This window comes from Silurus aristotelis, assembly GCF_946808225.1.
Source record: "Silurus aristotelis genome assembly, chromosome: 19".
Taxonomy (NCBI): Eukaryota; Metazoa; Chordata; class Actinopteri; order Siluriformes; family Siluridae; genus Silurus; species Silurus aristotelis.
In genome coordinates this window covers 1,091,132-1,106,131 of record NC_139592.1, presented here as the reverse complement: position 1 = coordinate 1,106,131, position 15,000 = coordinate 1,091,132, and the positions used below count along the sequence as shown (strand labels likewise).

At 40.4% G+C, this 15,000-nt stretch overlaps 1 protein-coding gene across 1 annotated transcript in view; it reads right to left on the bottom strand.

Annotated features, from left to right (window-relative positions):
- Positions 1-9,282, bottom strand: part of slc9a8 (solute carrier family 9 member 8) — a 17,411-nt gene extending 8,129 nt beyond the window's left edge. Inside the window, exons 1-2 of the mRNA XM_083521159.1 lie at positions 8,940-9,282; positions 2,804-2,982 (exon numbers count right to left, since the gene is read on the bottom strand). Coding sequence (XP_083377285.1) covers positions 2,804-2,982; positions 8,940-9,181 — 421 coding nt within the window. The 5' untranslated portion in view covers positions 9,182-9,282. The remainder of the gene's footprint in view (positions 1-2,803; positions 2,983-8,939) is intronic.
- Between the last annotated feature and the right edge of the window lie 5,718 nt (positions 9,283-15,000).

The following is a 15,000-nucleotide window of genomic DNA, read 5'->3' as shown; positions in this document are numbered from 1 at the left end:
TGTGAGATGTTCCAGGACGTTAGTGCACGATGTGGAGGTGAAGAACGGCCCGAGAGCGTTAAAATGCTAGGTGTGAGCGCCTCGCACCTCGCCGTGGTTTATCACCTCACACCGTACTCACTTTCAGCATTGACGAGTTCAAGCCGTTATTGATGTTTGTGGAGCAAAACTGACCGAATGCATCAAAATAACACGTTCAATATTCAGAGATCACACCCAGAGATTCAACTATATTAACTTGAAAACAGCAACATTTTACAATTTCAACAATTTTAAATAAAATGCCTGCTTGATTAAACCACACGTAAAATAATATTTTATAAAAATTTATATATAAGAAATTAAATGGAATAAATCAAATAAATATAATGCACACACTATACTGATTAATCAATTTAATTGGCACAAATAAAAAAAATATAAAAATGTAATTAAATTTGTTAGACCCCTTTTTGGTAATACAGAAGTGTACCGTAATTTCCGGACTATTAAGCGCACCCAATATAAGCCACACCCACTGAATTTGACAAAGATTTTTATTTTGAACAGAAATAAGCCGCACCTGTCTATAAGCCGCAGGTGGAACTAATGAACTTTACACAGGTTTTAATGAAAGACAGTGTCTGTGACACGGCTTGTATCTAAACAGTAGCCGACCAAGAAAGTCATTGTTCAACGTCTTCCTCACAACTATTTCTCTCGAGAGTTTATCTTTCGGCATCGTCGTGCGTTTAAAAATCACTATCGGTGAATCTTTTCTCCCGATGCCGTGCAGCTCAGAACACAGGTGAAGTGTGTTTTCATGCCCGGTTGTTTTCAGCGTGACGAATGATTCACATTTCCTGTAGACAGTCCGAGTGAGCGGCAGGTCAAACGTCAGAGGAACATCATCCATATTTATGATGTGGTGCGGCCCGATTCAGTGGGAGCGCATCTGATTTAATATAAAGCGTTTCATTGGTTCACCTGAACCCGTTCAGCAATTTCATTGGTCTAATGTTCTGAGGTTCAGTTTTTTGGCTTGAAGTTTGTGAAACCGGGAAAAACCCCGGAAAAATCCATAAATTAGCCGCTTCGTTGTTTAAACCGCGGAGTTTAAAGTGTGGGAAAAAAGTAGCGGCTTATAGTCCGGAAAGTACGGTATATATATGTGTGTGTGTGTGTGTGTGTGTGTGTGTGTGTGTGTGTGTGTGTGTGTTTTAGATTTAACATTTGATTTTCTAAAGATATGATCTACTTAACTGTTGTACTTATTTCAGCAGACTTTAACAAATGTCGATATGTAAAATTGTCAGGATTTTCCACTTTTTAAGAGAAATTCTTGAAGCTGGACATAAAGCATGAAAGAATCCACATCACTAGACTGTATGTATGTTTTCAAGTTTAATAATAAAGAGAAAAAAACACTACAGCGACAAACTTGCGGTACTTAATATGTTCTTGTTGGAACTCAGATTTGCGCACCGACCCGAAAAACCCGCACTGAAACGTTAAACAGAATACAGTGGTGTGGTCGCACTTTAATGTTTCAGATCATCAAACTAATTTAAATATTAGTCAAAGAGAACACAAGTGAACACAACATGCAGTTTTTAAATAAAGGTTTTTATTATTCAGGGATAAAAGTGTTTGACCTCCTGTTAAAACTGTGGTATCACACCTGAGTTGAATTTCTCTGGCCACGCCCCCAGGCCTGATTACTGCCACACCTGTTCACAGTCAAGAAATCTTTTAAATAGGACCTGCCTGACAAAGTGAAGTCGACCAAAAGATCCTTAAAAGCCAGACGTCATGCCGAGATCCAAAGCCATTCAGAAATAAATGAGAGAGAAAGTAATTGAGATCCATCAGTCTGGAGAAGGTTCTAAAGCAGTTTCTAAAGCTTTGGGACTCCAGAGAACCACAGTGAGATCCATTATTCACAAATCACAAAAACATGGAACAGTGGAACAGTATCCTCACATGGGTTTTCTTATCACTGCTATGCAGATGACACTCAACTCATCTTTTCTTTCCCTCCATCAGATACCACAGCTTTCATTCGGATCTCGGCATGCTTGACAGACACATCTTCATGGATGAGTGCTCACCAACTAAAACTCAACCCCAGCAAAACAGAACTGCTGGTCATCCCAGGTCATTCATCCCCAGGTCAAGATCTTCAAATAACACTTCATGACTCTCTGCTCTCCCCTTCAGCCACTGCTCGTAACCTCGGAGTAACTATGGACAATGAACTGTCCTTCATCCCACATGTTGCTAATGTTGCTCGTTCCTGTCGATTTCTTCTCTATAACATCTGAAGGATTCAACCATTTCTGTCCACACAGGCTGCCCAGGTGCTTGTTCAGTCTCTTGTCATTTCAAGACTGGACTACTGCAGTTCTCTGCAGGCAGATCTTTCCCTGAACGCTATTCATCCACTGCAAATGATCCAAAACGCAGCTGCACGTCTTGTGTTCAATCAGTTCTTCCACAGCTCAAGTTTTCCCACACCACCCCACTGCTGCGCTCCCTTCACTGGCTTCCAGTAGCTGCACGTATCTGATTCAAAACACTGATGATGCCTACAAGACCAAAAATGGACCAGCACCATCTTACCTCAGAGACCTCATCACATCTCACACTGCACCACACTGCCCGAGATCCTCCAGCACTGCTCCACTAGTACCACCTTCTCTCAGAATGAGAGGTAAGTACACTTCAACTCATGATACTGAATCTACACATTAGCATGATGTCTTAGAGGAGATGAGAGTGAGATTTGGGACACAGCCGTGCTCAGATATACGCGTTTACGTACCGATGACTAGCAGGCTGAAGAAGATGCTCATGCCGCTTGACTGCTCCTCCTCCTGCGCCTTCACCCCCGTCTGGACCGGCAGGATGGGCTTGACCGTCGGCGGGGTCGAGGTTGTCGCCTTGGTAGTGGGGGTGGTGCTGCGTAACGTTTCGTTGCCGGTCATTTCTGTGATGTTTATTCTACGTTGAAGGCATCAGAAACACAAACGTTCGGTTAATGAGGAAAAGGTGAGTGCAGAGTCAAAAGCACTATTAGTGCTACTGCAACTACTGTACACCATATTACGGCAAGAAACACTACAAGGAAAGAGAAAAGATTCATGGTTACTTTAAGAAATTAAGGTCAGTCAATCCGAAACATCTCAAGAACTTTAAACATGTCCCAAAATGCAGTCTCCAAAACCATCAAACTCTATGATGAAACAGGTTCTCGGTCAAAGGAAGACCAAAAGCTACCTCTGCTGCAGAAGAAAAGCATATTAAAATGACCAGCGTCAGGAAACACCTTCTTCTTCTTCGTCCGGCTGCTCCCATTAGGGGGCGCCACAGCGGATCATCCGTCTCCACACCCCCGTGTCCTCTACATCTGCCTCTTTCACCCCAACCACCTGCATGTCTTCCCTCGCCACATCCATAAACCTCCTCTTTGGTCTTTTCCTCCTTCCTGGTGTCTCCATCCTCAGTATTCTCCTACTGATATACCCCATGTCCCTCCTCTGCACATGTCCAAACCATCTCAATCTTGTCTCCAAAACGTCCTACATGCGCTGTTCCTCTAATAAACTCATTTCTAATCCTGTCTATCCTCATCTCTTCCAACGAACATCTCAACATCTTCAGCTCGGCTACCTCCAGCTCCACCTCCTGTCTTTTACTCAATGCCACTGTCTCTATTCCAAACAACATGCTTCTTGTAGTTCAAGACATATTTCAACACCCACTGTTCAGAGGAGACTTTGGAAGTCAGGCCTTGATGGTCGAATTGCGGCAAAGAAATCATTACTTCAAAAGAACAACAAGCGGAAGAAACTTGCTTGAGCCAAGAAACGCAATGAATGGACATTAGATCTGGTCTGATGAGACCAAATTTAAGATTTTTGGTTCTGAGCACCGTGTCTTGGAGTGATGGACTGCTGTATCAGATCACGTGGCCTCCACCATCACCCCATCTGAATCCAGGTGAGATTGGGTTTGGGGTTGGGATGAATTGGACCCGAGAGTAAAGGGAAAGCAGCCAACAAGCACTCAACACCTCTGGGAACTCAAGACTGTTGAAAACCTATTTCAGTCATGATCTCATGAGGCTGACTAACAGAATGCCAAGAGACTCTGTGGTCATTAAAGTAAAAGGTGGATAGTTTGAACATATTCTGGGCTGTTTAACAGGTTTTTGTGTATTACATAATTCCATACATGTCATAGTTTGGTATGTTTGAATGTAGGGAGATCTGTCTGTAGGTACGTCTATAGGTAGCTAGATCTTTGTCTGATTGTCTGTCTGTCTGTAGATAACTTCATCTGTAGGTATTCTGTCTGTAGATAAGTATGTCTATGTGTCTGTCTGTCTGTGTCTAGGTTGTTTGGTTGTGTCTCTCAGAAGTCAAGATGGGCAGAGGATCACCAATCATTGGAGATGGAAAAATAGTGGAGCAACATCAGAAAGAAGTTTCTCGAGAAAAATTGCAAAGAGTTTGAAATTCTCATCATCTACAGTGCATAATATCATCCAAAGATTCAGAGAATCTGGAACAATCTCTGTGTGTAAGGGTCAAGGCCGGAAAACCATACTGGATGCCGGTGATCTTCGGGCCCTTAGACGGCACTGTATCACATACAGGAATGCTGCTGTAATGGAAATCACAACATGGGCTCAGGAAAACTTCCAGAAACCATTGTCGGTGAACACAATCCACCGTGCCATTCGCCATCGCCGGCTAAAACTCTATAGGTCAAAAAAGAAGCCATATCTAAACATGACCCAGAATCTCAGGCGTTTTCTCTGGGCCACGGCTCATTTAAAATGGACTGTGGCAAAGTGGAAAACTGTGCTGTGGTCAGACGAATCAAAATCTGAAGTTCTTTTTGGAAAACTGGGATGCCATGTCCTCCAGACTAAAGAGGATAAGGACAACCCAAGTTGTTCTCAGCGCTCAGTTCAGAAGCCTGCATCTCTGATGGTATGGGGTTGCATGAGTGTGTGGTATGGGCAGCTGCACATCTGGAAAGGTATCTTTAATGCTGAAAAATATATCCAAGTTCTAGAACAAAATATGCTCCCATCCAGACGTCGTCTCTTTCAGGGAAGACCTTGCATTTTCCAACATGACAATGCCAGACTAAATACTGCATCAATTACAACATCATGGCTGTGTAGAAGAAGAATCCGGGTACTGAAATTGCCAGTCTGCAGTCCAGATCTTTCACCCATAGAAAACATTTGGCGCATCATAAAAAGAAAGATGCGACAAAGAAGACCTGAGACAGTTAAGCAACTAGAAGCCTGTATTAGATAAGAATGGGACAACATTCCTATTCCTAAACTTGAGCAACTTGTCTCCTCAGTCCCCAGACGTTTGCAGACTGTTAGAAGAAACACGCCACACAGTGGTAAACACAGCCTTTTTTGAGATGCCATGAAATTTTCTTTTTTATTCACAATTTGTACAGTGTCACAACTTATATATATCTATATATAATATATCTATCTATATATAATATATATAATCTATCTATATATAATATATATAATCTATCTATATATAATATATATATATATATATATTTATATATAATATATATATCTATCTATCTATATATATATATATATATATATATATATATATATATATATATATATATATATATATATATATATATATATAGTACAGTCATTCAAAGAGTTTTCTTTATTTTCATGACTATGAAAATTGTAGAGTCACACTGAAGGCATCAAAACTATGATTTAACACATATGGAATTATATACATAAAAAAGTGAACTGAAAATATGTCATATTGTAGGTTCTTCAAAGTAGGCATCAAGAGAATGCCAAGAGTGTGCAAAGCAGTAATCTAAGCAAAAGGTGGCTATAGTGTATATAGTGTATGGTGTAGATAGTGTAAATGGAGTATATAGTGTATATGGTGTATATAGTGTAAATGGGGTATATAGTGTAAAGGGTGTATATGGGGTATATAGTGTAAATGGGGTATAGTGTATGGTGTATATGGACGATGTGGTGTATAGGGGGTATATAGTGTAAATGGGGTATATAGTGTATAGGGTGTATATGGGGTATATAGTGTAAATGGGGTATAGTGTATGGTGTATATGGACGATGTGGTGTATAGGGGGTATATAGTGTAAATGGGGTATATAGTGTATAGGGTGTATATGGTATATATAGTGTAAATGGGGTATAGTGTATATAGTGTAAATGGAGTATATAGTGTATATGCTGTATATGGACTATATGGTGTAAATGGGTTATATAGTGTATATGGTGTATATAGTGTAAATGGGGTATAGTGTATATAGTGTAAATGGAGTATATAGTGTATATGCTGTATATGGACTATATGGTGTAAATGGGTTATATAGTGTATATGGTGTATATAGTGTAAATGGGGTATATAGTGTAAAGGGTGTATATGGTATATATAGTGTAAATGGGGTATAGTGTATGGTGTATATAGTGTAAATGGGGTATATAGTGTAAAGGGTGTATATGGTATATAGTGTAAATGGGGTATAGTGTATGGTGTAGATGGTGTATATAGTGTAAATGGGGTATATAATGTAAATGGGGTATATAGTGTATATGCTGTATATGGACTATATGGTGTAAATGGGTTATATAGTGTATATGCTGTATATGGACTATATGGTGTAAATGGGTTATATAGTGTATATGGTGTATATAGTGTAAATGGGGTATATAGTGTAAAGGGTGTATATGGTATATATATAGTGTAAATGGGGTATAGTGTATGGTGTATATAGTGTAAATGGGGTGTATAGTGTATATGCTGTATATGGACTATATGGTGTAAATGGGTTATATAGTGTATATGGTGTATATAGTGTAAATGGGGTATATAGTGTAAAGGGTGTATATGGTGTATATAGTGTAAATGGGGTATAGTGTATGGTGTAGATGGTGTATATAGTGTAAATGGGGTATATAGTGTAAATGGGGTATATAGTGTAAAGGGTGTATATGGTATATATGGTGTAAATGGGGTATAGTGTATGGTGTAGATGGTGTATATGGTGTATATAGTGTAAATGGGGTATATAGTGTATGGTGTAGATAGTGTATATGGAGTATAGTGTATACACTGTATATGGTGTATATAGTGTAAATGGGGTATAGTGTATGGTGTAGATGGAGTATATGGTGTATATGGGGTATATAGTGTATAGAGTGTATAGGGTGTAAATGGGGTATAGTGTATGGTGTAGATGGAGTATATGGTGTATATAGTGTATATGGGGTATATAGTGTATAGGGTGTATATGGTGTATATAGTGTAAATGGAGTATAGTGTATGGTGTAGATGGTGTATATGGGGTATATAGTGTATAGGGTGTATATGGTGTAAATGGGGTATAGTGTATGGTGTAGATGGTGTTTATGGTGTATATAGTGTAAATGGGGTATATAGTGTATAGGGTGTATATGGTGTATATAGTGTAAATGGGGTATATAGTGTATAGGGTGTATATAGTGTAAATGGGGTATAGTGTATGGTGTAGATGGTGTATATGGTGTATATAGTGTAAATGGGGTATATAGTGTATAGGGTGTATATGGTGTATATAGTGTAAATGGGGTATAGTGTATGGTGTATATAGTGTAAATGGGGTATATAGTGTATAGGGTGTATATGGTGTATATAGTGTAAATGGGGTATATAGTGTATAGGGTGTATATAGTGTAAATGGGGTATAGTGTATGGTGTAGATGGTGTATATAGTGTAAATGGGGTATATAGTGTATAGGGTGTATATAGTGTAAATGGGGTATAGTGTATGGTGTAGATGGTGTATATAGTGTAAATGGGGTATATAGTGTATAGGGTGTATATAGTGTAAATGGGGTATATAGTGTATAGGGTGTATATAGTGTAAATGGGGTATATAGTGTATAGGGTGTATATGGTGTATATAGTGTAAATGGGGTATATAGTGTATAGGGTGTATATAGTATATACTGTAAATGGGGTATAGTGTATGGTGTATATGGACGATGTGGTGTATAGGGGGTATATAGTGTAAATGGGGTATATAGTGTATAGGGTGTATATGGTGTATATAGTGTAAATGGGGTATAGTGTATGGTGTATATAGTGTAAATGGGGTATATAGTGTATAGGGTGTATATAGTATATAGTGTAAATGGGGTATAGTGTATGGTGTATATGGACGATGTGGTGTATAGGGGGTATATAGTGTAAATGGGGTATATAGTGTATAGGGTGTATATGGGGTATATAGTGTAAATGGGGTATAGTGTATGGTGTATATGGACGATGTGGTGTATAGGGGGTATATAGTGTAAATGGGGTATATAGTGTATAGGGTGTATATGGTGTATATAGTGTAAATGGGGTATAGTGTATGGTGTATATAGTGTAAATGGGGTATATAGTGTATAGGGTGTATATAGTATATAGTGTAAATGGGGTATAGTGTATGGTGTATATGGACGATGTGGTGTATAGGGGGTATATAGTGTAAATGGTGTATATAGTGTAAATGGGGTATAGTGTATGGTGTATATAGTGTAAATGGGGTATATAGTGTATAGGGTGTATATAGTATATAGTGTAAATGGGGTATAGTGTATGGTGTATATGGACGATGTGGTGTATAGGGGGTATATAGTGTAAATGGGGTATATAGTGTATAGGGTGTATATGGTGTATATAGTGTAAATGGGGTATAGTGTATGGTGTATATGGACGATGTGGTGTATAGGGGGTATATAGTGTAAATGGGGTATATAGTGTATGGTGTAGATAGTGTATATGGTGTATAAAGTGTGTATAGTGTGTATGATGCACTGCAGGGTATTCTGAACATGTGTTTAGGTTTTTAGTTGAGTTTAATTAGCACCCAAGCTAACTACACACCTGTTATAGAGGGTTTGTTGGTCTGGGTTTTCATTTAGTCCCTTTTTTTCTCCTACTTCGCTGAACGTTTGTGTTTGTTGTTGTTGTTGTTGTTGTTGTTGATGAAGGTCCTCCTCTTCCTCCTCCTCTCTCTCTTTCCTGCCTCCTGGAAGCTCCGGCTGCGTGTCATCGCTTTTAATTTCCCACACGAGCGACAACAAAACAAGAAAACACAAAACTACAGCCCTGTCTATAAGTTTCATCCTGAGATAACCGAATTCTGCCCATTTAAACTCCACATGCTAGGCTAATCCGCGTCGCACAGCCGCCACATCATGACTTCTTCCGCAGTCTCGTTAAGCTGCTTGGGAAATGTAGTTTTAAAAATAAAATATTAATAATAATGATACATTTACGCAAATAAAAACAAATAATATGTCTTGCTAAATTCGTTGAAATTTATATGTAGATATGTAATGCATACAAAATTGATGCTTTTTGCGTTTAAGTAGGAAAAGAATACACGAACCATTTTAAACTACATTTCCCACAATGCTAAGCGCTATGATTTACGTTTAAAGAGAAAGTGGGCGTGGTCGTAACCTGCTTCAGCTTAATGAACGTATAGAACGTTCGAGATTGTTATTTATTTATTTATTTATAAGACCCGGATGCTAATTCGGTTTATACATTTGTACACACTATAATACTTTTGATCTAAAATCATATTTAAACAATAATAAATTGCGTTTAAGTAAATATACAAATAATTTTAATTTGGTATTCAAAATTATACATCAAGTCATTTGTGACTTTTTATTAAAAGGCTTTTCATTAAAGTAAGTGTTTAATAGCAAATATAAAATGTTGCTTAAAATATGTATTAAAAGTCACAGTTTCCACCTTGTTGTTGATTATTTTCCTTAAACAGACAGTTCTCGTGTGTTTTATTTCTCTTACACCACAGCCATTTATACAAAAACTAAATAAAGCTCTAATTTATTGCTACTGTCAGTGAAATAAAAATCCTACACACGTCAGTTCCTCATCTCAATCACGTTCCGCCATTTATTTTGTTACACGTGTTTCGCTGAGTTCACGTGAAACGTGTCAGGATATAAACACCCAGACACAAGTTTCACACGTTTTCCTTGTTTTCTGCATATTATATTACTTTAATGGACACACGTGAAATGTATGTCTCTATAATGATCTGTTTAACATAAAAGGATTATGTCGGTTTTACCATGCACCAATGACAAGGAAATTAATTAATTAACTAATAATCTGTTTAGGGGTCGCCACAGTGGATCATCTACTGTCTTTCACTCAATGCCACTGTCTCTAATCCATACAACATCTCAGGTCTCACCACAGTCCTATAAACTTTCCCTTTCACTCTCACAGATACTCTTCTATCACAAATCACTCCTGCTATCACTCTTCTCCACCCACTCCACCCTGCCTGCATTCTTTTCTTGACTTCTCTAACACACTCTCCATTACTCTGCACTGTTGACCCCAGGTACCTGATCTCCTCCACCTTCTCCACCTCTTCTCCCTGCAACCGCACCCCTCCACTGCCCTCCCTCTCATTCACACACATGTACTCTGTCTTACTCCTACTGACTTTCAATCCCCTTCTCTCCAGCATGTCCCTCCACCTCTCCAGGATCTTCTCCACCTGCTTCCTACTCTCCCCACAAATCACAATATCATACACAAACATCATAGTCCATGTACCCTCACCTCTCCAGGCTCTTCTCCTCATGCTCACTACTCTCACCACAAATTACAATATCATCCACAAATAACATAGTCCAGGGAGACTCCTGTCTGACCTCGTCCGTCAACCTGTCCATCACCACTGCAAACAGGAAAGGGCTCAAAACTGATCCTTGATGCAGTCCAGCCTCCACAGTGAACCAGACTGTCGTTCCTACTGCACACGTCACTGCTGTCACACTGTCCTCATACATGTTCTGCACCACACTCACATACTTCGCTGACACACCAGACTTCCTCATACAATACCACAACTCCTCTCTTGGCACCCTGTCGTACGCTTTCTCTAAATCCACAAATACACAATGCAGCTCCTTCTGTCCTTCTCTATACTTCTCCATCAACATCCTCAAAGCAAATAAAGCATCTGTGGTGCTCTTCCTCGGCATGAAACCATACTGCTGCTCACCTCTTCTCTCAGCCTGGCTTCCACTACTCTTTCCCATAACTTCATGGTGTGACTGATCAACTTGAATCCCCTGTAGTTATTGCAGATCTGCACACTCCTTCTTATTCCTCAGGCATCTTCTTACCTTCCAGAATCTTGTTTAGGTTAAAAACTCCACTGCATTTCTCCTAAACATCTCCATGCTTCTGGTCCAACTGACTTTCCACTCTTTATCCTCTCAATCACTGCTCTCACTTCCTTCTTACTAATCCTATCAACTTCCTGCTTCACATCTCCACACCATCCAACCTTCTCTCAGACGTCTGAAGTGATATTTATCGTGGAACCACCTGCCCAGTCACCGGTACCTCAATCCTACTGACCTGCTCTACTCTGTGTCTGGATGCTGAGAGCGTGTGAAGCTGGTCTTCATGATAAGGGAGGATTTTTCATTGAAAATAAAGTGAAACATCTGGACATTTATAGATTTGTTTGGTCAAAGTTAATCTTCAGAACGTTAAGAAACATCTTAATGCATTACACACTTCAGCCATTACAGTAAAACTGTACAGGTAAAATAAATAACGTTGTTTTTTTCCCTCATTATTCACACAGGCGACGTTTTGGCCTTGAGGCATCGCTAAAAGTTCATGTGAAAGAAAGTATGTTCAATACAAGCGTGACCCAACATGCCTTATGTGTGTCAGGAAATGTAGTGTATGTAGAGAGAAGGTTGGTCAAGCATGACTCAATACACATTCTAATTAGTCTCTCTCTCTCTCTCTCTCTCACACACACACACACACACACACACACACACACACACACACACACACACACACACACACACACACACACACACACACACCAATGTTTTATAGCAGAACAACAATGAGAAATAGTCAAATATAAATAATAGCAGCTTTTAATTCTTTTAAAGAAGAAGGAAGCAGAATTGCAGTAAATCCAGTGGTATCCAGTGTGTGTGTGTGTGTGTGTGTGTGTGTGTGTGTGTGTGTGTGTGTGTGTGTGTGTGTGTGTGTGTGTGTGTGTGAGAGTGAGTGTCTGTTCAGTTCTGTGTGTTGAGGAACCTGCTGGCTTGAGGAGACTGTTGCACAATCTGGATGTGAGGCCCGAATGCTTCAGAACCACTTTCCGGATGGTGGAAAAGGGAAAAGTGTGTGTGTGTGTGTGTGTGTGTGTGTGTGTGTGTGTGTGTGTGTGTGTGTGTGTGTGTGTGTGTGTGTGTGTGTGTGTGTGTGTGTGTGTGTGAGGGGTATGTGGGGTCGTCTACAATGCTGTTGTCTTTGCGGATGAAGCGTGTGGTGTAAATGTCTGTAATGGAGAGGAGAGAGACTCAGATGATCTTCTCAGCCGTCCTCACGATCATCTGTAGGGTCTTATGATATGAAATAGGCAGTGATGCAACTGCTCTGGATGCTCTTGATGGACTGAGGATGGGCTTTCCTCAGACTTCTCAGGAAGTAGAGGTGCTACTGGGCTCTTGGTGATGGAGCTGGTGTTGAGTGACCAGGTGAAGTTCTCCGCCAGATGAACACCAAGGAATTTGGTGCTCTTGACAATCTCCAAGGAGGATCCATCGATGATCAGTAAAGAACGGCCACTCTGTGTTCTTCTGAAGTCCACAACCATCTCTTTGGTTTTGTCAACGTTCAGAGACAGGTTGTTGCTCTACACCAGGCTGTTAACTGTTTCACCTCCTCTCTGTATGCTGACTCGTCGTTCTTGCTGATGAGACCCATCACGGTCGTGTCATCGGCGAACTTGATGATGTGGAACTTGATGATGTGGGTCGAGCTGTGCAGTGCTATTTTGAACTAAAGTCTACAAACAGCATTCATACGTATGTGTTCTTATTGTTCATGTGTGTGAGAGCCAGATGGAGGGTCGTGGTGATGGAGTGATGTTCTTGAAAATGGTCACGTCCTCGACACACTTGCTGATGCAGCTGGTCACTGATGCTGTAAACTCCTCCAAGTTTCAGAACGGGTTTAGAGTCTGATGACTTAAATGACATGAATTACATGGATAAATAAATAAAAAGTAGTGTGCTGTGGTGGAATAAACGCTACAAAAATGTCTTAACATCATCCCACCCTGTCACCACTGCAACACTTGCACGAGTTTCTGTTTTTAAATCCATCACTTCCTAGCTGTAAATGTTAGTCATACTGCAAAACAAACAAAAACACACAATCTGGCAACCCAGGCCTGTGGTTTGGATAAGCCAATAAGCAAAAGAAGCGGTCAACAAAATGAGTCACTTCACCGAATTGGTTCATTTAAGAAGAATCATTTGTATGAATGCAACTGTGAGTGAGAGTCGATTTGTTTGGGTGGAAATGCAGGAAGATCAGACATGTGTATGTTAGGAGTGTGTTCAGGAGTGTGTTTAGGAGTGTGTTTAGAAGTGTATCAGGAGTGTGTTCAGGAATGTGTCCGGAGCGTATTCAGGAGTGTATCAGGAGTGTTTTTAGGAGTGTGTTCAGGAGTGTGTTTAGGAATGTGTCCGGAGCGTATTCAGGAGTGTGTTAAGGAGTGTGTTTAGGAGTGTGTTAAGGAGTAAGTCAGGAGTGTGTTCAGGAGTGTGTTTAAAAGCGTGTTACGGAGTGAGTCAGGAGTGTGTTTAGGAGTGTGTTCAGGAGTGAGTTAGGTGTGTGTTTAGGAGTGTGTTTAGGAGTGAGTTGGGTGTATGTTTAGCAGTGTGTTCAGGAGTGTGTTCAGAAGTGAGTCGGGTGTGTGTTCAGGAGTGAGTTGGGTGTGTGTTTAGGAGTGTGTTTAGGAGTGAGTCAGGAGTGTGTTCAGGAGTATGTTCAGGAGTGAGTCAGGAGTGTGTTTAGTTGTGTGTTCAGGAGTATGTTTAGGAGTGTGTTCAGAAGTGTGTTCAGGAGTATGTTCAGAGTATGTTCAGGAGTGTGTTTAGGAGTGTGTTTAGGAGTGTGTTCAGGAGTGAGTCGGTGTGTGTTTAGGAGTGTTCAGGAGTGAGTTGGGTGTGTGTTTAGGAGTGAGTCAGGAGTGTGTTCAGGAGTGTGCTCAGGAGTATGATCAGGAGTAAGTCTAGGAGTGTGTTTAGGAGTGTGTTTAGAAGTGTGTTCAGGAGTATGTTCAGGAGTGTGTTTAAGAGTGTGTTTAGGAGTGTGTTCAGGAGTGAGTCGGTGTGTGTTTAGGAGTGTTTAGGAGTGAGTTGGGTGTGTGTTCAGGAGTGTTCAGGAGTGAGTTGGGTGTGTGTTTAGAAGTGTGTTTAGGAGTGAGTCAGGAGTGTGTTTAGTTGTGTGTTTAGGAGTGTGTTCAGGAGTGTGTTCAGAGTATGTTCAGGAGTGTGTTTAGGAGTGTGTTTAGAAGTGTGTTCAGGAGTGAGTCGGTGTGTGTTTAGGAGTGTGTTCAGGAGTGAGTCGGTGTGTGTTTAGGAGTGTGTTTAGGAGTGAGTTGAGTGTGTGTTCAGGAGTGTGTTTAGGAGTGTGTTGAAGTGGAGAACAAACCCTTTCCAGGGCTGAGACATGTTAGCGAGCTTCAGGGTTGGTGACCTCCTCCCCATGTCTCGCTTTTCTTCACGATGGATTTTTAAGTGTCTGAGACCGAATCGATTTCTCTTCTTCCGTAGGCGTAAAAAAGTCTAACTCTGATGTATTAACGTGTGCAGAGCTACACACGTGTTTTACCAGTCGCTGTAACAGTTTCCCTCTGAACAACCAATCAGAGGACAGAGAATGACACTATTCTGATCCAGCGATCTGCTCTGTGAGGAGAATCTGAAATCTGATTGGATAAAGAAACAGAGCTGTTGGTAATATTCTCGATGGTAAAAGTCCAGCAGTACTGATTCTGAAGGCTCTGAGCAGATTAGATTCACATGGCAGCACATAGAGACTGAAATCTGATTGGATAAAA